General features: G+C 32.4%; 1 protein-coding gene across 4 annotated transcripts in view; it reads left to right on the top strand.

Moving 5' to 3' along the window:
* LOC110020411 (choline/ethanolaminephosphotransferase 1-like) overlaps positions 1-22,158 on the top strand; it is a 41,251-nt gene extending 19,093 nt beyond the window's left edge. For all 4 annotated transcript variants that reach the window (XM_020718497.1, XM_020718500.1, XM_020718498.1 and 1 more), the window contains exons 10-20: positions 700-794; positions 877-945; positions 5,509-5,578; positions 13,302-13,365; positions 13,448-13,488; positions 13,573-13,657; positions 20,390-20,452; positions 20,559-20,617; positions 20,745-20,797; positions 21,677-21,749; positions 21,835-22,158. In XM_020718497.1, coding sequence (XP_020574156.1) covers positions 700-794; positions 877-945; positions 5,509-5,578; positions 13,302-13,365; positions 13,448-13,488; positions 13,573-13,657; positions 20,390-20,452; positions 20,559-20,617; positions 20,745-20,797; positions 21,677-21,749; positions 21,835-21,856 — 694 coding nt within the window. In that variant the 3' untranslated portion in view covers positions 21,857-22,158. The remainder of the gene's footprint in view (positions 1-699; positions 795-876; positions 946-5,508; positions 5,579-13,301; positions 13,366-13,447; positions 13,489-13,572; positions 13,658-20,389; positions 20,453-20,558; positions 20,618-20,744; positions 20,798-21,676; positions 21,750-21,834) is intronic.
* Positions 22,159-22,909: the final 751 nt, after the last annotated feature.

Consider the following 22,909-nt stretch of genomic DNA (forward strand, 5'->3'; position numbering starts at 1 on the left):
GAACACGAGCTTATTTCAAACAAACTAAATTTTAAACGAACCGAACACGAACACAAGCTTTGTTCGTTCGTTTTCGGTTCGTTTACACCCCTAGCGAGGACTGCAAACTACGTAACCAAACCTCGTATCAGGAATGAAAGACGACGACGTCGTGCAAGCTGTCTGCAAACGCCGACGAGGCAATCGGAAAAGGAGAAGGCTGAATGTGAAGCCGTTCGTCGTCGAGCACGATGAAATCGTTCGTCATGGAAAACGATGAAGTCGACGGAGTGAAGAGACGAAAGATTCAAAGACGGGAATCGACATCAGGCAAAAAACCTAGCAGAACTGCACGCCGACGACCCATGATATTATATATATATATGAAATGCTATGAATAAAATATTAAAAATTTTAACTGCTGCTTTGTTGCAATTTGCTGACACTGCATAGGGATTTGGGCCATCAACCCCCTGCCCCTTTGTTTGACAACTCCGAGTGCTAAAATCTGTCATGCATTTTTTACATTATTATACAGTGTGACGGTACCGAACATTTTTATTAATAGAAAGGAGCTAAAATACTTAATACTTTGAAGCTGGTTTAGTCTTTTGTTTAACCTTTTCTAATCAATTTTGTAATGTTTTTTTTTCAGCTTCAAAACTTTTTTGCTGAGAGTTGCTTTATGTTTAGCTTGACCCTTTTTTGTTTTTGATCCAGCTTTTTTACCAATACGCTTATTCTACCTGTTGTTAATGGGCCAACGGAAGGCCTTATGCTGATCTATGTCTGCCATTTTCTCACATTTTTTATGGGTGAGTGATGCCCATAGAATCTTTAAGATATTTATCAGCTTAGATGTTTAGGACTAAGATAAACTTCCTCTTGTGGTTGCAGGTGCTGAATGGTGGGCACAAGACTTCAGGAAATCACTTCCCTTTTTGAGTTGGATACCATTTCTGCCTGGTAATTTACATAAAGTAGATTTGTAACTCTTGTAAAAACAACATTTAATGCGAAGAACTGGATATTTTTTTATTCACGATGATGTGAATATAATGTTTTAGTTTTGGAAAAAAATGCTTGTCGAATTTGGACATCGTGAAGTCTATCATGTGCTTTGACTTCTGTGCTGTGCATTGCATGCTGTTTACAGCACTTGATGGGTAACTGGCATGTCATTTGTGGTGGTGTTGGAGGGATTAGATTCAAATACTTCGTTCGGTGTAACTATTCATTGGAAAATTTGTTTGTTTGAGGTGATGATTCTAATCTCTGGTGATTCCCTAGCAAGCAAAAATAAGATAGCTAGAAGAATATAGCATTGAAACTACTGCTCCATGCACATTTGGTCCATCTGGATGACCAACATAAAGTACTAGTGGAGATGGCATGCTATGAAACAGTATTTGCCTTAAATATCCCTCATTTTTGGTCAACTCCCTCTCTCTTGGCTCTTGCCTCTTGGCCAATTCTATCTAGATTTAAGATCCCTTCCTAATACCCCTTGATGGCTAGGTTAGTCCTGACATAGTCAAGTTGACTTCGATCAGGTTCGGCTGGCACTTGCTTGTCCTGGTTGTTCTTGGTCTTGCTGAGTTGAACCTAGGTTGACTTGGGTGTGCTTCAGTTGACTGTGATGGGCTTGGGCTTGATTAAAATTAAAATTCATCCTAATTTAAGTCTAGTTAAATGAACCCAACTTTGAGATTAAATTTTAAACAGACTTCAACTTATTTAAAATCAAGTTAACAAAAATATAAGTTTAAATTCAAACACGAATTAAATCTAAAATTAAAATCAAACTTAACCTTAAATCAAATTTGAATTCAATTCAAACTAGATTAACATATATTTATATGTAAAACTATACTCAAACAAACTAAATTAAACTTAAATGCAAGAATTTATAATTAATCCCAATCCATAACTAATTGTAATTAAACTCAAACTCAGTAAATCTAAATTTAATTCAAAATAATCTATTTAAATTTAAACCTAAAACCTAAACTAAATTATAAACTTATCAAAACCAAATTTAAAGCACGACCTAATAGAAATTAAAATATAACCAATAACCTAACTTAAACTCAGTCCTAAATAAAACTAAAATTAAACTATTAATTTAAAATAAAATAAAATTGAATTAAAATTAAACACTTAACCTAAGCTAAATCTATCAAAATTAAATTAAAGTATAATTCTAAATGAAAGTCTAAACTAAATATAAAATTAAACTAAATTAAAATTTAAGTACGAATTAAAGCATAAATCTTATATGAACATTAAAAATTAAATTAAACTAAAAAAATAAAACATTAACTTAAATAAAAAATTTAAAAAGTTTTACATACCACTCTTCCTATGTGTAAACAAATAAGGCTCCATTTGAAGGAGCTTTGCTATTCGGTGAAGCTCCTTCAAAAGTCCCATGGAGGAACGGGGCTCCTCCGGAGTATTATGAAACGGCAACATTTTCACGTTCTTCCAATTCGACGTTCGGAGATGTTCTGAAAACGTTCGATTGCCAACCGTCTCTTTATTCGGAGGCGGCGTTGAGTGCGATCAAACAGAAGTCGGTAGCCTTCTCAAACGGAGCCTAAATGCATATGAATTTGGTGGTATGTGTGTGAAATGGTCAAATCTCTTTATTACAATTACCATCCCTCTGCTGAAACCCACCTACTCCCGCTCCTCTAAAGTTTGCAAAACAACTCTCATCCTCTCCCATTAGCATCTCTCACAAGCAGGAGGCTGAAGTCCTAGCTCTTCCTCTCCTCGTCTTGATTGTAGCTCTAATCAAACAAAGTGATGGCCAAAATCTCCCATCACAATTTCTTTCTCGGTTTCTCTAGCAAGGGCAGCAGCAGCTACAGGAACCATGCAAAGTTTTTAATCCCAAAGAGCACGCCACCCCTTCTTCTTTATCTTCTCAAGCAGCCCTCCTGCAAAATGGCAAGCCAAATCCTCTTTTTTCCCTCTTGATTCCATCCAGAGCAACCAAGGAATGCAGCTGAGAGTTTCCCATTTCCCTCTGATTCGGTTCAAATAGTCATTTGAATGGTTACTCATGGTATTTCACTTGTATTTGATTTTATGTCTTAATTTTTAAGTGAATTAATTTTATTTAGTTTTGTGTTAAGTTCTTTCATTTTGTCAGAAGTTATGTCTAGCCTTGCTGAATTTTCACTTAAACATTGTTGAAATCTGCTGAAACATCACCAAAATTTCCCTTGAATGCTGCCTAAATATTGTCAAAATCTGGTTCATATGCTGTCACTAAATCAGCCATGGAACTCTACTCAAAACTTGAAAAATTTCAGCCACAAAACAGCCATGAAACTCCATGAAAACATCTGCGTAGATGCAGCGACAAAATAGCCCTTTATGCCATTCCAAATCCTGCTCAAGCCCTGGTCCAATTCAACCACGGAACAGTACACAAATTTGCTGAGAATCTGCACGATTTCAACCACCAAAATCTGCATCAAATCTCGCTCAAAATCTTCTCCAATTCAGTCACCAAACAATCCGCATCGTGCCAAAAAAAATCCTGTTTAAATTCAGCCATCAAGCATTCTTTTAACTTGCATAAAATCTGCTTGATTTCTGCCCCCAAATCTGCATAATTTGCTGAGTATCTGCTCAATTTTAGCCATTAAACTTTGTGTATACTTAAGTCATTTCATTTCAGCCAGTAACATGCCATGCAGTTCACTTATGAGCTGCTCAAATTTGGCAACCAAACATATTCCAAAAGATTTGACATTTACATACATATTTCTTGACTCCCATGTATTCATATATTTAACACCTAAATGTTACATTTTTGTGGTAGAAATGTAAAATGGAAATTTTAGGTGTTAGATGAATAAATGTTCAAGTTTGATCTAGTCTGTTGACCCATTTAATCTCTTGACCGAGTTCAAGTTGACCTGAAAACTCGAACATGGCTTGAAAACGCAATCGTGACCCAAAAAATGTATTTCACATGAACCAAAGTATGTTAAACATTGCATTTTCGGGTTAGTTAATTTGAAGGTGAGTCAGTTTCGGCTCATGTAGGTTTGGTTCTAATGTTTGTCAGGCTTCAATTTAGGCATTGTAAATGTGTGCTTTTGTTCTTTTTGGGGGAAGGATACTTCCGCTTACATCATCATTTTATCATTAAGTTTGTTTTCTAAGTATTTTTCATGTTATAATTATTTGTAATTTCCTTATGTTGTACTTATTTTGTTAATTTGTTCTAAAATTACTATTTGAAAAATAGATACTTATCAATTTTGAAGATATCAACACTTAACAGCATTAAGTTAGAAAAATATGAAAGCTTGTTGTTAGTTTTCTTAATCCTTTTGAACATAATTTCTGTGAAATTTCCCTGAATTTGTACATCATGATTTTTTGGTTATAATCTTATAGATTACATTTTGATGAAAATTATCAGTTTTCTAATAGATTCATGAAAAACAGTTTAGATTGACTTTAAAATCTTCCTGGCATTGGCATGGAAAATTGTTTTTAATATTTCATGTTGAGTGGTGATCTAAAACTTGATCTGGGATGTAAATGAAAAAGAAAAAAACTAGATACTTTATGGCTTACAATGCAATTAAAGAAAAATACGAAGGCATTGATTGAATTTTTTTTCTCTATAGCATCTCAAACTATTTGTAGTAATCATGTGTTTTTTTCTATGTTTCTTTTAGTGCCTTCCTTGTTTTTAATTATCTTACTTTTTTGTTTCCTTCAGCTCTTCATTTTACCTTGTTTGTATCACAAAGTTTAAAATGATTTTTTAAAATTTCACGGACGTATACTTTAAAACAAAATGTAAAAGAAATTTTGAAAATTCCAGAAAAAAATGTTTATTGGTTTAATATAGAAGTTTTTATTGCCCATTTATATCGTGCCTGCCAATGGGTGAATAATGTATTTAAGCTTGAGTCCTTCGATTTAAATAATGGTTTTATTAAAGAACAAGGGAACATTTGATTATTTTGGTGCTTGCCTTTGACTTTTCCAACTATTTTGTATATCCTAAGTGATGGTTTTACATTTATTATTAATTATTAGGTTCTATTATCAAATAATAACAAATTGAATTCCAAATAACATTTATTTGTAAATGGTATGTGATCGCATTCTTTTGTAGCTTCAAGGTGCGCCCCCTCTCTAACTATTCTTTGGTCCCCTCTCTGCCTATTCTTTGGTCAAAAGGTGCCATCCTGAGGCATGAGTGAATCCAAGCCCACAATAGTTTAGTAAAACTTCATAATTTGTGTCATATCCACTGGCTTAAACTAAGCATCTCTGTTTTTAATCTTTCTTGAGAGGAATTACAAATTTTATTATTGCTTTCCTTTGGATGAATTATTTGTTGTCAAACATTTTATAATTTCCTTTAAATTTTGAGCTATTTCTTCTCTATTTTTAAATAATGCTTACTCTTTAATGTTCTTATGGTTTCATATTATTTTAGTTTTTTTTTTGTGTTAATCAGAGATTCGTTATTTTTTTTCTAACCAGAGATTCCTTTCTATGACGTGGTGCTGTTTTTGATGATCGTTTTTGCTGTAATTCCTACTGTTGGATCAAAGTAAGTGTATTATCGTACTATCAGCAATAGACAGAGCAGTCCGTATAGTGTTGCTGTCACATCCTTTCTTTTTTTTTTAAAAAAAAATTCTCTTGCTTTAATTTATATTATTTATCATTTTTATTTATGCCATTTGACCTGTTGTGCTCATCTGACTAAACAAATTCAGCAAATACAACAAGAAAAGTGGATGATAAAAATTGAATCTGTACAACTTTAACAAGTAGATAAGGTTTCTAGTAATGCTTGATGGCGCCAGCTCACTACTACACATCTCAGATAGGAAATGAATGCGCAGCCAAAACTTTTAGGTGCCGATTAGGATTATTTTTGTTTTTTATTTTTATTTTTTAATTTTTAATTTTAATGTTGTTTTGTATATATTTTGATCTGAAATAAAATATGTTTGGGTATTAGATTGAACTATAATTATTTTTAAAAACAATCAAAATATTTATAATTTGTTTTGAGTGTCTCAAAAATATGTTATTTTGTTTTTAGAAATAAAAAATATATAAAAATTACACTAAAAAAACATGTTTTTATAAATAAAAGAAAAAAAAATGATCCCAAACAAGCCCTTAGTATTTTCAGTAACATCTTGGGTGTCAAGACTGCCATGCAAGCCTCTTATGCTTTTAAATTTGGGCTTCAGATACAATTTTTTATTTCTGAAATGTATAGACTAGTTAATCTAGTTCACAATGCTGCAATATTTAATTGGTAAACCGTGCAAATGAACAAAAGGCCTTAATAGAATGCCTGCTGGTGATCTCTAGTGGTTGGTATTATCAAAACGGTGAATAAATGCTAGTGCATTTATTTGAATTTTTAGTGATCAACATTTTTACTTCTTTATCTACATAATTGAGGCTTTTTGGTAGAGGTGGGAGCACATGCAATTTTTGTGATTAATGCTGAGGGTTATTTATTGCGACCATTTAGACTTGGCTCAACCCTTTTTTTTTAAAAAAAAATATGACCAGGCTTACGTTTTATTATCCTAGGGTGAGGCATATGACATGAGCTGCACCTCAGCTCAAAATTTGAGGTTGTCAGATTTTTTTTATTACAAATATTAAAGATATGCCTCACACACTAGGCCTGTCTTTCTCCCCAAACTCTTGTGCATGAAAGACAGTTGCAAGCCGAGCTCCCTGCTCTTTGTAGTCACAGGTGTGATGGCTTTCATGTCGCCATTGTTGTTGTCGACCTCTGCCACTGTTGTTGTTGCCTTTTCCTTGTCAAAATATTTTGCAAGGAGCGCCTTAAGGCCTTAATTAGAAGTTTGTTAAAATATTTTAATTATTATTTGACTAAAAAGCTTTTAGTTTAAAACTTTAAATATAATATTTTTTTATATTAAAAATTGTTTACTTATATATAATAATATTTAGCTTGCTTGAGGCGTTTAATTTGTAGATAATAATATTGTCCGTGGAAGACGCCAAATTGATGGAGGGAGGGATTTTTTATTTTGTTCAGACGTTGATATGCTTGATGCTTAATATGTTTGGATGAGATATTTACTCTTCACATTTTAAAATTTGTACAATAGGGAGGGAGGTATTTTTTTTTTTTTAGGATGTTGATATGCTTAATGCTTAATGCTTAATGTGTAAAACTTGAACAATGCTGAATTAATAATAGTTGATTAAGCAGGATGTTGATTCATTAGGTGTGCCTGTCTTTCTCATCTGCCACTTTTGTTGCTGTAAAAAATTGCAGAACAATGCTGCTTAATGCTCCCTGCTACAGTTAAAATAATAAATAAATTGAATAACGCAATTCAAAATACAGTCTCGGATTCCATTATTAATCATAAATTGAAATATATTACAAATTTTTTTATTTATTTTGCATATTTTTATATTATTGCATAACAAATTTTATTCGGAACCAAATCAAAAATTTCTTTTTCAATATACGGTATGTTACAATCATTAAGTCAGTCATCACACATTCGACTGTGTAATCAATTTTTTACAGTTTTCATTGCAAAGAATGCTCTTTCAACTGTAGCAGTACCAATTGGTAAAGTTAATGCTAAGATAATAAGTCTATTAACTAAAGGACACACATTATCATTCTTTGTTTGAACCAACTGTTTCTTGGAGATGAGAAATTAACACTACTGTGTATATCAATAATATAAGTAGATAGTTGATACTTAAGCACCACAAGCTCAATAATCGAAAAATCATTTGGATATAATTTTGCAAGACGGATAAATTTCCTCTTATAAAAAAATCAAGAATAAATCACTTGGGTTTAAACATGCCACACAAAGAAGTAGCACAATACTTGCTTTAGAGAAATAATTGTTCAACCTCTTGAAGTTGCATGTCGACCACAATATAAAATAATTCAACATGATAATAATGTAAATCTGTCATTTTCTCACCTTTATGTGTTGACCGACAATTAGTTTTGAAAATGCATTTTATATCTGGAATATCAATATAAAAAACATGACAAAAACGAGACACTTCATCTAATAAAAAATTCCAGCCATTCTCCCTCATCATCTGTAATTGTTGTTTAGACACTTGCACTAATTTCATTGCATTCTCAATATCCTAATCTTTTAATTATAGGGATTGTGATAATTTATTTGTAATACCTAAAATATCAATCATTGAATGCATTGTAAAGATAAAGTCAAAAGATTCCATTGCACTGATTAAAACACCAGCCTGAACTGATTGTTGATTATGCACCCAATCCTCCTTTAGATAAATAGAAACTTCGATCAGAGAACCAATATTGATTGCCACATAATGTTGAATATGCTACTAAAACAATACAAAATAATTAACTTGAAAAATATATGGCCAATAATGATTTATCCACTTTTGTTTGAAAATTTCCTTGATGCCTAAAATACATCCTCCTCTTTTTCCAAAAAAAAAAAAAAAAAATTCTCATCAAATACTAAGTCATAATATGATTAAATCCAAAATATAGAAGTGCATCAAAAGAAATATCGAAAGTTCTTTGTTTGCTCCCAAAAATAAAATCAGAAGCAGTTAACTGTGATGAACTGATGCCTTTTCAAATTTGGAACTACTTGAGTGGCATCTTTTTTGAGCCTACAAAAACTGAAATAAATACAATTATAATTAAGAACGTTATTCCTCAAGTCATGTAGAATATGATAAGCATTGATTCATATACGATTCAAAGCTTTTAAAAAAATAAATTTTGTTGATTATGAAATTAATTGGAATGTCACATTATAAAATATGCAATAAGCCAATAACTATATTACTAGCTCAAATCAATTTTTAAAAGGGCTAGTAAGAGTTAATGGTTAACTAGTTTTTAAATATACCTCAAGGCTTAATTTTGGAAGGCAAACTACAAGAAGACGGAAAGTGTTATCTCTGAAAAATTCTTTAGTCAATTGTGCACATATGCTTCGGGCACCGGTTCAGCTTCATTGTTCCCATATAACAAAGATTTCAACTTCTAGAATATTTTACAAAGCTCAGCCATCTGTAGCGTTAAGGATATCCGGAATAATAATAATAACATCAACCAAAACTAACAAAGAAGTGGTAGAAACTGATGCACTATGCCATTTGCCATTCAATTGATGTTGATCAAAATCGATAAAATATTATTTAATGTATTTGTGTTTAAATTTATTAGTAATTATCATTTTTGTGAGGCACGCATGCAAAAATGAAAGTTTAGGAGTCTGATATGTAAATATATAGAAATTGCCACTTAATTTCTTGTAGAATCACCCTTGCCATTTAACCCTTCTAACTGTGTAGGTCAATTTGGTTGGTGCTATAACAGCCACAAGCCAACAACCTTTAGCTTCAGACCAATATCATACATTAGACAATAAAGAAGAAAAAAAATCCCTATAAATTTATGGAGCCGTTAACACATTCAGGCTTTATAGTTGCATAAATCTATGCTTCTTCGGTTTCCCTTGGCACTCCCACATCCTGTTTCCCTAGCCCATGGGATGGAGGGAGGGAGGAATTTTTTATTTTCTTAGGATATTGATATGCTTAATGCTTAATATTTGGGATTAACTATTTACTCCAGATTTTAAAATCTGTACAATACTTATTCCTCTATATAATTTTTAAATTTTTGATGCTTAAGCCTTACCTCGTAGATGAAAATACCTCAACATCCAATTGCATAATTTTAAATCTTGCTTATGACCCATGATTTTTTATGCTGCACCATCTTGGATTGCAAATAGGAGTCAATAAAAACATGAGGGCTTAAAAATAAATCATTGAAGTTATCGCACAAGCTTCTGCTATTCCACTCTTGTATCAATCCATGCAATAAAAATCAACTTCTGGATAATGCATCATGCTTTTGTTGAATAATAATAATTATAATAGTAGTTATAATAATGATAATATAGGCATGAGCAAGCTTCAAACTAAGTCGAGGTACTTCAACGTTCAACACTGAGGTTATGGAGTTAGTCTACAAATTTCTTCATATAGTTTTCTCTGTTGAGATCTGTAAGTGTTGACAAAATTGGCCTCAATTGAAATACAGAATAAGAAATTATAGGATCCATGCTAAACCAGGGTAAATATGTTTTGCGGATTCATGTGCTAAATAAGGGAAAATGTGTTGTGTATTCTTGTGCTTGACATGGAGGATGATAGGAAGTATTCCCTTCTCCCACTCGTCTAGGATAGGGGAAGTTTTAGACAGCAATCCTAATTTTTTTAATTATTTTGTAATTAGTAAATTCTATTTTTTTAAGGTAGTTTTGCATTTAAATATTCATTGGGGAGTGAACAAAACAGTTTTTTCTAATCACTTCCTTCTATCTATGATCTCCATCACTAATTATCATGTATAAATCATGGAAGGATAAAGTTGTCAAATTTAAAAGTAGAAAAACATGTCTGCTGACTAGATGCATTGATAATACCATTCACCTATGTATAAATAAACAACCCCATATGTTTGTAAATGCATAATCACAATGCTACACCAATTATGAACCCAAGGATCAATCAATCAGTGATGCTGGCAACCTCAGCTACTCAATCTCTTGAATACTCTGTATACATTCTCAGTTGCTCTCCTTTCGTTTGATTTGTTCTTCTATCTGTCAAGATGGAAACCAATCCCTTCAAAATTGTTGTCAGGGATCAACATCATAGATGGAGTTTTGCTCACAACCACCAAGGGAAAAACACTTGACAAGGTCACTTCATTGTCCTCATCATGCTAACATCTGATACACATGCAATACATGTGTGATCTACTCAAAATATTTATAACAACACAAGGCATATTCACTATGTCTATAAATGCACGGAACTATTATATCCAAATAAACTGTTATACAATTATCCTGTCCAAGGCATCAACGAATGATCCAACGCTTTTGAATCTTCAAAATCTAAGAAATTTTATTAATCTAAATCTAGAATTCAATGCAAGGTTAATCATGGAAAAGGGAATGATCTTTTATTCAATGGCAGTCACCTCAAAAGTTATGCTCAATTTTCTGCAATAGTATTTTTCTCACGCTCTTATCTTCTCTTTGAAATCGTCAATTTTGTATCTCAAACCCTTGGCAACTTCCAAAGTAAATTTAAAATTCTAGTGTTTCTATTTCTTCCTATTTATGTATTATAAATTCAACAAATTAATTAAAAATTTTCTTTAAAGTATTTCCAAATTAAGTAGCTAAATCACATTTGTTTTACAAAGCCACAAAGACAGGTTTGTAATACAAAGGAGATAATACTTGTATGAAAGCAAGAACAAAAACATCCATTGTTAGAAATGATACGAAGGATTTTTTTTAATTATGCATACCATCAATTTCTGCTCCTAATAAGAATAGGTGCAGGCTGAGGATATATAAAAATACCACCATATTGTTCTTTTGATGAAATGATAGGGTGTTTTATGTTTGTGCCTTAACCTGTAATAGTTACATAGATGTGTACCCCCTTCTGTAGCTTATTTTATATTATATTCATGATGAGTGCTAGTTTCGTTTATTGATGATTGGAAATAGGACAGTGCAGCAAAAAGATTTTACTTATCATCTACCATTTTTGAATTATGCTCGATATTTTATGACATTGTCTGTTTTTAAGAATTTAAAATTAGAGAGAATCGTTTTAGATGGTTTGATCACATTAAACGTCAATCATATGATGATCCAGTTAGGAAAGTATATATTTTAGAATCGACTTATGTTAAGAAAAGTAGACACAAACCTAAAAAGATTTGGGCATATTATATAAAAAAATATTTTAATTTATTAGAATTAAATGAAAATATGACACTCAATAGGACACTGATTAAATGAAAATATGACACTCAATAGGACACAAGAAAGGAAAAGGATTCATGTAGTCGACCCCACTTAGTGGGATAAATGCTTCTTGTATTGTTGTTGTTATGGTTCTAATATTTCTTTATGCATTCCCGTTTTTAATTATCACTATCATGTCTTAACCCAACTACTTTGGGTTGGCACTTTGAAATCTTATTCTCTATTTACTCATACTAAGTGTTGTATAAAATGTTATTACTAATTTAGTGCAACATGTTTACTTACATTGTAACCATTTAATTTCATAATTATTTGAAATTGATTCGTTGTATCAATATATTCTATAAACCTTGGTCTAGGTCTATATCTTATCTTCTATATTTACTACTATTTTTTTCTATCTAACATAATCATTTCATCTATTTTCTTCCTATTAATGATTATCCATCTTATCATTTTCATTTCTAATAAACTTATTTGCCAATAATATTGACTAATTATTGCAATTTACAGTCATTAAAGCTACATACCATACGGTTGTTTTTTTTTTTACTTTTCTCAGGTTTTTTATTTTAATTTTTTTCTATTATTTTTCTTCGTAGGCATCTTTATAAATAATACTAAAGATATGTATCTAATATTGATTCTTAACGCAATCCTATTATTATTGGAAATTTTTTGGTCAATCCACACTTACTTTAATGCCAATTAATTTTTCATTATGCATATCTTAAATAATTTTAAGATTCCTTTGACGTAAACTTTTTTTCATGATATAAATCAAAGTGTCTATCATGATCAATGAAAATCATTATTTGTTATTTTTTTATATTTTTATCTTCAGTTGTCTTGGTTCAATTAGAAATAACCTAAATATTTATTCCTGATTGAGAATTAAGAAAATAAAAAGCTTCTCAACAATTAACCATAAAATTAATTATAATTTTGAATTTAAATTACTTATATTCAACATTCAAACACTTTAACCCATATCATGGCCTTTACTGCACAACTAACAACATAATTCAGTTTCTGTTCTTTTTGTACTAGGATGAGTTTAATTTTATTGCATGAATCTTTGATTTCACTCATCACGAGGAGTAGCTCAATAAAACTAAATTTAGATGACAAATACAACTAAAATATTATGCATAATATAATTTTATTATGTAGTTGTATTTGTCTTCTAAATTTAGTTTTATTATTTAATAGTTAAGTTGTGCTGAGAGATGCCATACGATGTGTGAAATTGATGACATTTGTAATTAAATTAGCCCCATGTTGATACAAAACAACATAGAATTTTTTTTTATTGTGCTATTGTTTATTTTAAAATGATTATTTTATCCAGGATTTATATTTTTATTTTTTTAGACGTTCTTTCTTTACTAATTGATGTGAATGATTGATGCTACTTTATGCTATTCACAGTGTTAGCAATGTACAGAAGGTTGTTAAAGCTAGAAAAGGAAGCATGTTGCTCGCATTAGCAATGGTAATGTTGTTCAAAGTTAAAATAACTATCTGGCCTCTATATATGGAATTTTTTTCCTAATGATCCTGTTTTGGATACTCAGCTCTTTCCATTTACATTGCTATTAGCTGGTGTTCTTATTTGGTGCGTATCTATCTAAGGTTGTTTCTTTTGATTATATGTTATTGTGGGTTTTTTTGTAAGATAGGCAATTACATTTTTACTCAGGTGCTACCTTTCTCCTTCTGACGTAATGGGAAATTATCCGCACTTGCTTATCACTGGAACCGGCATGGCATTTGGATACCTTGTGGTAAGATTGATCTATTTTTTTACCATTTAATTACATTCTCATCTTTCTTTTTTGCTTCAATTGTTTGATAGTTCCATCAAAATACAAGCTTTTAATACATGAAGATTTACATAGACACTATTCAATTCTTATGTATTAACATATTTAGCACTTAAATTTAAGTTTTTGGATACATGCCACTTTAAAGAATATTTCCTTTTTAAAAGTTAAAATAGTGGTATTTTTGGTGTGATATGACAGATTTGGATGATATAAATTTAGAAATTAAAGTTTAGGTTTTAGACATGTGAATAGATAAGAATTGGGTGTTATGTATGTAAATGCCACACGTACTTTGTGAGAAGAAAGTTCACAATCAGGAATAAATAACATGAAGTGAATATAGTGATATGAGTCAATACTATTAGTATTGGTATACCGCTGAAAGGGAATACAAAAATAAACGTAAATTGAATTATCTTGCTAGTTGTACGGTAAAGGCCTTGATATGGGTTAAAGTGTTTGAATCTTGAATACATGTAAATTGAAATTCAAAAGTATAATTAATTTCATGGTTAATTTGTGAGAAGTTTTTATTTTCTTAATTCTCAAATTGGGAATAAATATTCTGAAATAATATTATTGATATGTGTCAGTACTTGTGAAACACAAACACCAACACGACAAGGTATGATACAACGAGACGGCATAATTGTAAAAAGTAGGACTGACGTGAACATATTTTTTTTATATTTAATAAATTATTAATATAGATATATATTTTTAACATTTTCTACTAAAGACATCATAAAATAAAATATGCATACATTTAGGAAACTTTATAATGATAAATCCAAATTACATGATTTATTAAATTTTATTTGTTAAATCATGGGTGCAACCATATACCACCTAAAATTGAAAATCTTATAATAATTAAAGGAATCCTTCCAAATAAAAGAAAAAAGAAACAAACCTTCACCGTGCTTGGTTCAACTATCAAAGAGGTGGGAACCTTGGAACGTTGGGCTGGATCGCGATGACGACGAGATTGCTTCGATTAGAGTTATTCGACGACCTCATCGCTCGCTTCAACTTGCCCAGTTTCAATCGATGACCTCATTGTGCAGCTTTGACGTAGGCTGGGTTGACGTAGGGCTTCGATGGCGACTGTGGACCACTCGAGAATGTTGTAGAGGTATCGAGGACTGCTAGAGAATGTTGTGTCGAGTGGTGCCGAGCCGCGCCATCTGCAGTTTCAAATGCCAGTTAAGTCTCCAATATGTTTTAAGGTGTGTCAGATACTTATCTATTTGTGTTGAACACTTGTCCATTTCTTACATGTGTCAAACACGGGTATGACATCTGTTTTGAGGTGTCAATGCTTCCCAGGTCAGTAGTAATAGTGCTGATTACCCTATTTTGTAGATGAAGGAAAGCATTCATTGAATTATGTTATTAGTTATACTGTAAAGGCTCGTTAAGAGCTGAAAGTGTTTAGTGTCGATTAATAAATTGAAATTTAAGCTGATTCAAATTCAAATTTACAGTTCCTTTCATGTCATTTTAGTCAGTTAATAAAAAAAGCAAATTAATTAAATTTTTATATATTAACTAATTAAATTGGAAATTGAATGTTAACATTACATAATATATAATGTGATAGTTTAGTAATAAGTAAATAATTGTATTTTTAAATAAAATAACTGTGATTTCTATTTGATAGTTATTTATCTGTATATTTGAACTCATTTTAAAAAAATAATGGCATATGTGATGTAACAATTAAATAATAACTAAATGTTTAATGTTTTCAAAATAAAGTGTCACATGTTATGTTATGGTTTGCTATTTAATATATTCAAATTTATAAGTAATTTTGTATTTAATGTGACAATTTATTTGCGTTTTTTAAAAGGAAGTGTCATATAATTTTTACTCATCAAATATATTTGAATTCAAATTAAAAATTTTGCCATGCTAATTCATAAAATTTGTCATTTGCCACCTTATGGAGTCATGAATACTTTAGATCCAAATATACTGGACAGAAATAACCTTATTTTTTGAGAATCCCTCTTGTTATAATATTTTGATGGTTGAAGGGTTGTAAGCTAATATTCTATTTGGACTGAAATAATTTGCATAGCAACTTAACTGACACAGCACATCTTTCTTATTGAATGCACGAGATTCTTCTGCTTGATTAACTTCTATGCATTTTGAGTGGCTATTACATGCAAGTTAAGTAGCCACAAGGTCAGACAAACCCTCTTTTAAACTGTTATTTATAGTTTACCCTTTCAATTTCTCCCGAGTCTTGATTCAATTGTGGACTTGTGTATCAAAGAGCAACGTCAGCTTGATTGTTGGCGGAGTGAACTTCGCTTTCTTACATTTATATCAAAGACCACTATTTTGATTTTAAATGGTGAAATATACATTTTCATGCATAGCTAAGGTGGCACATATGTAAAAATTGAAGTTTAGGTGTAGATGTGTAAATAAATTATAATTGAGTGGTATGTATGCAAATCTTCCTAACGAATTTTGTATGGTAATCACACAAAAATATTTCCTTTTTCCTGGGATATGATTCTTTATGTTTGTTCTCTAGCAATTACTAAAATAAATGCAAACGCGGTTTGAAGGTTCTAAGGTGGATCCTTGATGAGCCGAACATGAGCGAGCCCAGGCTCGGCTCTTTAAAAAATACCATTGTTCGTGTTCGACTCGTTTATATTTCAAACAAAAAAACTTTGTGTTTTGCTCGTTTGCTTAGAGAGCTGAACACGAGCTTTTCGCGAACAAAGAGTCATTTCGACAACCATTGTCGTCCATGCAGTCGTTTAGGGTGTAAACAAGTCAAGCTTGAGCGAGCCCAAGTTCGGCTTGTTAAAAAATATCTTTTTCCATATGAAACAAACCGAGCAATGTCATGCTCCCACCCAAAACAATCAGAAGGTCTCGTATTATTATGAGAGATCCTTTTTAAAGTTATGGGTAGGAAGTAGACAAGAGAGGAATCATCACCTGTGAATTCTATATGACGTGGATGGTGTAGGTGTCTCAGGAGTTGGGATAGATCGAGATAAGAAAGTTGTTGGCAAGAGTGGCCCTACAACACAGTTCCCTAATTTTGCTTCCGCCTTGTATACATTGTCAGCTCCCTCAACCGATTCATCTCACATAACATGATAAGATATCACTCCCACATGCACTAATCTCTCACCATTACTCACCCCATCTTGCCCCATACCTCTAGTATCTAGTGAGTCACTAAATGATGAGTTCACCTCTAGGGCAAAGTAGAGTTCAAGTTCTCTGAATGATACATTCATGCTCACAAATAGTCTCTTCTCTATCAGAATCCAACAAGAGTACCCCTTCTGGGCAGCAGAATAACCCACAAGAAAATACTTTAAAGTGCTGAGATTTAGTTTCTCTATTGATGGTTTGTTGTTATTCACAAAACATACACAATCAAATACTTTTAATAAGAGGATCCTGCCAATGTTTCTTTTCAACATATGACAAAGAGATTTTCAATGCAACACTTTTGAGAGCATTCTGTTGATCAATTGAACAACCATCAAAACTGCTTGCCTCCACAAGTGCGTTGGGAAATTCATAATTATCATCATGCTTTGTTATTGTTTTATGTCGGTGTGTACAAACATGTGATTTGATACTGTATTTCTTGAGCTGACAAGTATTTCCAAAATACCTTGTTATATTCCGTCCCATTATCAAACCTCGATACCTTCACTACTGCACTATATTAACTTTGAGTTGTCTTGTGGAAATCTTTAAAGCAAGAAAATACACTACCTTTGTTTTTCATCAGATACAACCAAAAAACATGAGAAAAAAATTAACAAGTCACAAAATATCGACATCATTCATTGAACTCATAGAGCAAGCTCCCCAAAATCAGAATGTATTAAATATAAAAAAAACACATGAACTCGTATTCCCAGATCTGATATAAGAACTTCTAGTAAGTTTGCCAAACTCAAATGCATCACATACAAATTTTGTTTGTCTTTTGATATAAAGGTGGATACAAATGATTCTATGAACTAAAATAACAGTGTCTTCTATGTTTGTGATGTAGTAGTAACAAATCATCCACACTCCTTCCAGATCCCCTACTTCAACACTTTACCATGAATGTCAAAATCAAGTCCATCCCCTCTTTATCTATATACCAAAGTTTAATGTGCCATGTTTTCGTTCCAAGTGTTTGACCCGTCCCTTTCTCTTGAAAGAACACTTTAGAAATATCAAATGAAAAACACGTTTTTGTTGGAGAATAATGACATCGATGTATAAAAGGTGCACTGAAAAAGAATGAGCATGCAAAACATTGAATAAAGTCATATAATCGATACACATCACTGTACCATTACCAACTATATGTTTTATTGTACTATCAGCAATCTTGATAAGGGATTCTGGTGTATTGCCAGGTAGCTCCCTCTTCCACCTCTTCGACTCCCATGACCACGACCACTTGTCTCTCTCCTTAGGTGGCCTAAGACAGACCTTGCTTAGATGGTTTATTTCACCACAGTTGTAGCATTTGCGAGTCTCCCTCTGGACACCTATCATACCTGAGTTCGAGGCAACTAAAGTTGCTTGCATACTTAGAAGTTCACTCGACTTAGCGTGTAACCTCATGCGACTCTTGTCTTGTATCATCGCAGCGATGGCCTCACCCAATGAAGGGATCGTCACCTGGGCTATGAGGACTGATCTCCTCTGATCAAATGTCTGGTTCATATGAGCCGAAAACTGCATAGTTCTCATCTGTGCAAATACCTCTCTCTTCTTGGATCATCACAACTCAACATTGGTGAGAAGTGATCAAGATTTGTCTATGGAATACTCCCGAGTCGATTTGTCACTCTGTATCACTTCCTCTATCTCACGATGAATCTGAACTTCACGTGGTTCTCAACTCTAGCATAGATTTTCTTCAGCTCAGATATCCCTCATCTTTAGAATGTCATCTACAGATGATGCAATCGGCGAAACCATCGAGTTAAGTTGTCATATGTAGAGTAGGGCAAGTGTGGTCCTCCACTCATCTTCTCAACACTATCATCCTATGGCTCAATCTTGACTACCGTCATATGTTCCTCTAGTTTCTTTATTTCTAGAGCAACCTCGCTCCATTGAGACCAACTTAGATATATGGCTTGTCCATCAAGCTTCAGATCCGCAGAGGGAGATCTACTTTCACTTGTATTGGAGTATTTGTTGAGATAGTTGCTCCTGTCGAGCTATTAGACTCTTGTATGAGCCTGATCAAGACCTTCAGAAATTTAGGTTCTATCTTCTCCAAAAGTTCCAATCGTTTCCCTCCCACACTATTTCTGTCTCCTAAAATTTTCAATCACAAGGCTACAAGTCTAGATTGCACAAAAGAGAGAGTGAGGTAGCAACAAAAGTCTCACAACAGAGGCTCACTCGCTCGGGCAAGGCAAAATAAAGTCCTAATATATGCTTCACTGCTTCTTGCCAATACCCTCTCCTGCCTTCCTTTCCTTTCTTGTACTGCCCTTGGAAACGCAACTACAAGATTACATGATATGAAGATATTTGAAAGTTCCAGTTTCTTCTTCGCTCTATTCGTCGAAACTGGAATCGCAACCTGCTCCTTGGCTACCTCTGCACATTCGTGCGATGCAAGAGTCGCAAAAGCCCTAGCCTCATCTTTTCTCCAATCAAACGCGACCTCTCCTCCAACTGATTGCCCTTCTTCTACTCTAGTCATGTCCAACTGGCGAGGGGCAAGGACGGATTGCTGTGCACGAAGATTCCCGAAACTTCTGTGTTTGCAGGATCTAGCCGATGCCAGAATCCCTCATCGAAGCCTCCCTTCCACTCTGCGACAACATCGAGTAGTACTGTAGGAACCGCTAGGTTAGGGTTTAGCTCCGATACCATAAAGATATAATTGCTCTAAAAGACTTGGTTAATTTCATTAACGACGGGCTTTTATAGAGCCTGACTACTTATAAATCAAATTCTAGACATCATCTGTTTATAAATAGGATCTTAAATTATATACAAATCTTAACCATAAGCTTAAGATTTTTGGTTAAAATTTTTTTGGTCGCTCTTGAATCAAAATCGGAACTTTGATCCCCCTTTATTTATTGCTTGCTAATAATAAAGCTTAGAGATTCCCTCATCATCTTTGGCTTTATTTATTTATTTATTCATTTTAGTTTCGTACAAGCACCAGATATTTCTTCTTATTATTTTGTCCGTCAATTTTCTGGTTTTGTCATTAAAAGTCATTAAATTTCATACCACAACATAGTTTTAATTTTAGATCTTTCATCAAAATTGGTTTAAGCTGTGCACTTTGTAAGTGATGTCTAAGCCAACACTGCCTACTGCTCATGAAAGTCAGAACAGCTGCGGAGTTACTTGCAGGTGAGAAGAGGCAAGTGTTTATTTGAATTAGCATTAACATCAACCCTTACACAGTCTTAGGCTGGAAATGTGAGACGGCTGGGAATTTGAGAGAGAGATCTCAAAGTATAGATCTTGAGAATTCATGTAGACTTCTAATATCCTAAACTCTATTTCACGTCATTTCTTATCATATGCTTGAATCATGCACGCATGCATCATTGTTGAAAGCATTGCTCTTAATTTTTTAAGCATTTCATCCATAGTTCCATATGATAAAAACATTTGATAGTTTTCTTATTTTTATTTATTATTTTTTGGCAGGGGAGAATGATTCTAGCGCACTTGTGTGATGAGCCTAAAGGTTTGAAAACTGGGATGTGCATGGTATGCTCATTTCACATCCAACAACAATGGATTTCCTTTCCATTTATTTTGAACTTGTAAACAGGCAAAAACTTGTGTTGATTTAGTTTTTTTGTATTTTTTCCAGTCATTGCTCTTCCTTCCTCTCGCAATAGCCAACGCGCTTACTGCCTGGCTTAATGATGGGTATGATATCTTTGAGCCCATCTTTCTTTTTTTTTTCTTTTTTTTTTTTTTACTTGTGTTGTTTTTTAAGATATTCTAATATTTACATGTTAGTAACTTGCTTTCTACAATCTTTTTCTGTTTACAGAACGCCTCTTATTGACGAACTTGTCATTCTCCTTATGTATTGTGCATATACTGGTAGGTTACTGAATGATTGTTTTTTCAATTAATGCACAAAAGTGGAATTTCAAATCTTTTAATTGAGTTATTTTATGATATAATTTGCCGTTTGGTGAATGTTCAATTTAAAGGTCACATAATCAGTCTGTTTGTGAGATATAGGCTTGTTGTTTTTGTTGTTGTTGTGGTATAATTGGTCTGTTTGTCTTTATCTGTACCTTGAGAAATGGAGGGCATATCTTTTTAGTGATGTTTTTTTAGTTGATATGAGGCTAAAATAAAAATAAGCATATGGCATTATTTATGTATTTATTTATTTATTAGGTTGTGAACTCCATGTAAATGACGATTGATAAAATTCAGGTTGATACTTTAGTGACCTATATGCACATTCCTTAAATTGCATAATTTAGCTTAATAAATGCTTTGCAGGTAAACTAACGGATTAAATAAAAGGATGATTTACATGCATAACATTCAATTCCTATTCATTTAATCTAACACACACCTAAACTTGCAATTTATACATATGTGCCATTTTACTTTTGCATGGAGAGGTGTATTTCATTATTTTAAAGTTAAAATGGTGATATTTTTTATGTGATATGAAAGATTTAGGTGGTATAAATGTGAAAGTCAAAGTTTAGGTGTTAGATATGTGAATATATCGAATTCAGGTGGTATGTATGTCAATTTAAACATTTAAAATTGCTAATTATAAAGTGATTCTTTTTTATTTATACTTAGCCATTTACAACTTTATATTCTCCATGTGATCCACACGGTTGAGATCAGTACCTCCTAATCTGGATTAATTAAGTTATTATTAAAATTATTTCATTTGAATTTGCCACTTAGCTGGGCATGGCTGATCACATTTTTTACAATCTGGAACAGCTGGGCTCTACTTTCATTTCGCAACTTCAGTCATCCATGAAATCACAACTGCGCTGGGCATTTACTGCTTCAGGTAATGTGTTTATGATATCATAGAAAAATTAATGCTTACAAACTGACCAAATCAAATTTAATGTGTGATTTTCTTTGAATGCCAGGATTACTAGGAAAGAAGCATAAGATCCTCATGTTTGGTTAGTTTGTTTTCTCTTTTCATGCAATTTTCCTTATTGGTGGTGAACTTGCAAGCAGCATGAAATCTGAAGAACTATTCTCTCCTTTTTTTTGTGTTTTTGGTAAATTTTCCATCATCGAAATGATTCATTTTATTTGTGTAATTTTGATCCATTTCCTGATCTCGGAAAATAAAAAGAAACATGACAAATGTATTGGTAGGATTTTAAATATTTTTTCATACGGAATATTTTGGAATGCTGTAACATATCTTGTTTTTAGAAGGCAATTCCTTTAGCTATTGAAAATCTATCTGGAGAAAAAAGAACTTTGACAATTTATGTAATAAGCTTTGCCTCTATTATTTTATGTTGTGTTAGAACATACCTTGTCATGTTGATATCGTTTAAATTTCACAACAAGCAGGTTTTACCGAGCAAGACATGTGCATGTCATTATATTTGTAGCACTGCCAGATTTCATTTTAGGCATTATCAGGCTATTATATTGATGAGATGTGTCTTGTTCTTTAGCCGGTTCCTTGAAATCGCCTTTATGGCGGACCTTTTAGAGGACTAAAGTACTTAATATTTTCTGGAATCATAGATTGAGATGAGTCGGTTCCTTAATATTTTGTAGAAACAACTGAACTTGTGACTTATTAGAATGAATTAATTAATTCATAGATGAATCTAAGCAGATATATTTTAGTGGATTTATTATTTTATAACGGTGGAAATTAGATTGATCAGAGTGCTTGTGAAATTGTTTTCTCAATTGATACATGTATCGTAATGATTTAATCGTCATAGGAGAGTTTTATTTGGTTTTCATTCAAAATATTATTATGGTGGTGTATAATATACCATGATATGTTTGGGCTAATCTTTAGGAATGTTATTGATGTATTTTTATGCTTGAGAGATTATGTCTCTTGCATTGAGTGACATACTACTAGTGTTTTCAATGGTATCAACGAGTGTAGTTCCTTTGGTGAGATTATGTCCAATACTATACTACTCTAATGGCTGCTTATACTTGTCCAAATCTACTTCTTTT

The sequence above is a fragment of the Phalaenopsis equestris genome, unplaced genomic scaffold (assembly GCF_001263595.1).
Source record: "Phalaenopsis equestris unplaced genomic scaffold, ASM126359v1 Scaffold000096, whole genome shotgun sequence".
In the NCBI taxonomy this organism is placed as follows: domain Eukaryota; kingdom Viridiplantae; phylum Streptophyta; class Magnoliopsida; order Asparagales; family Orchidaceae; genus Phalaenopsis; species Phalaenopsis equestris.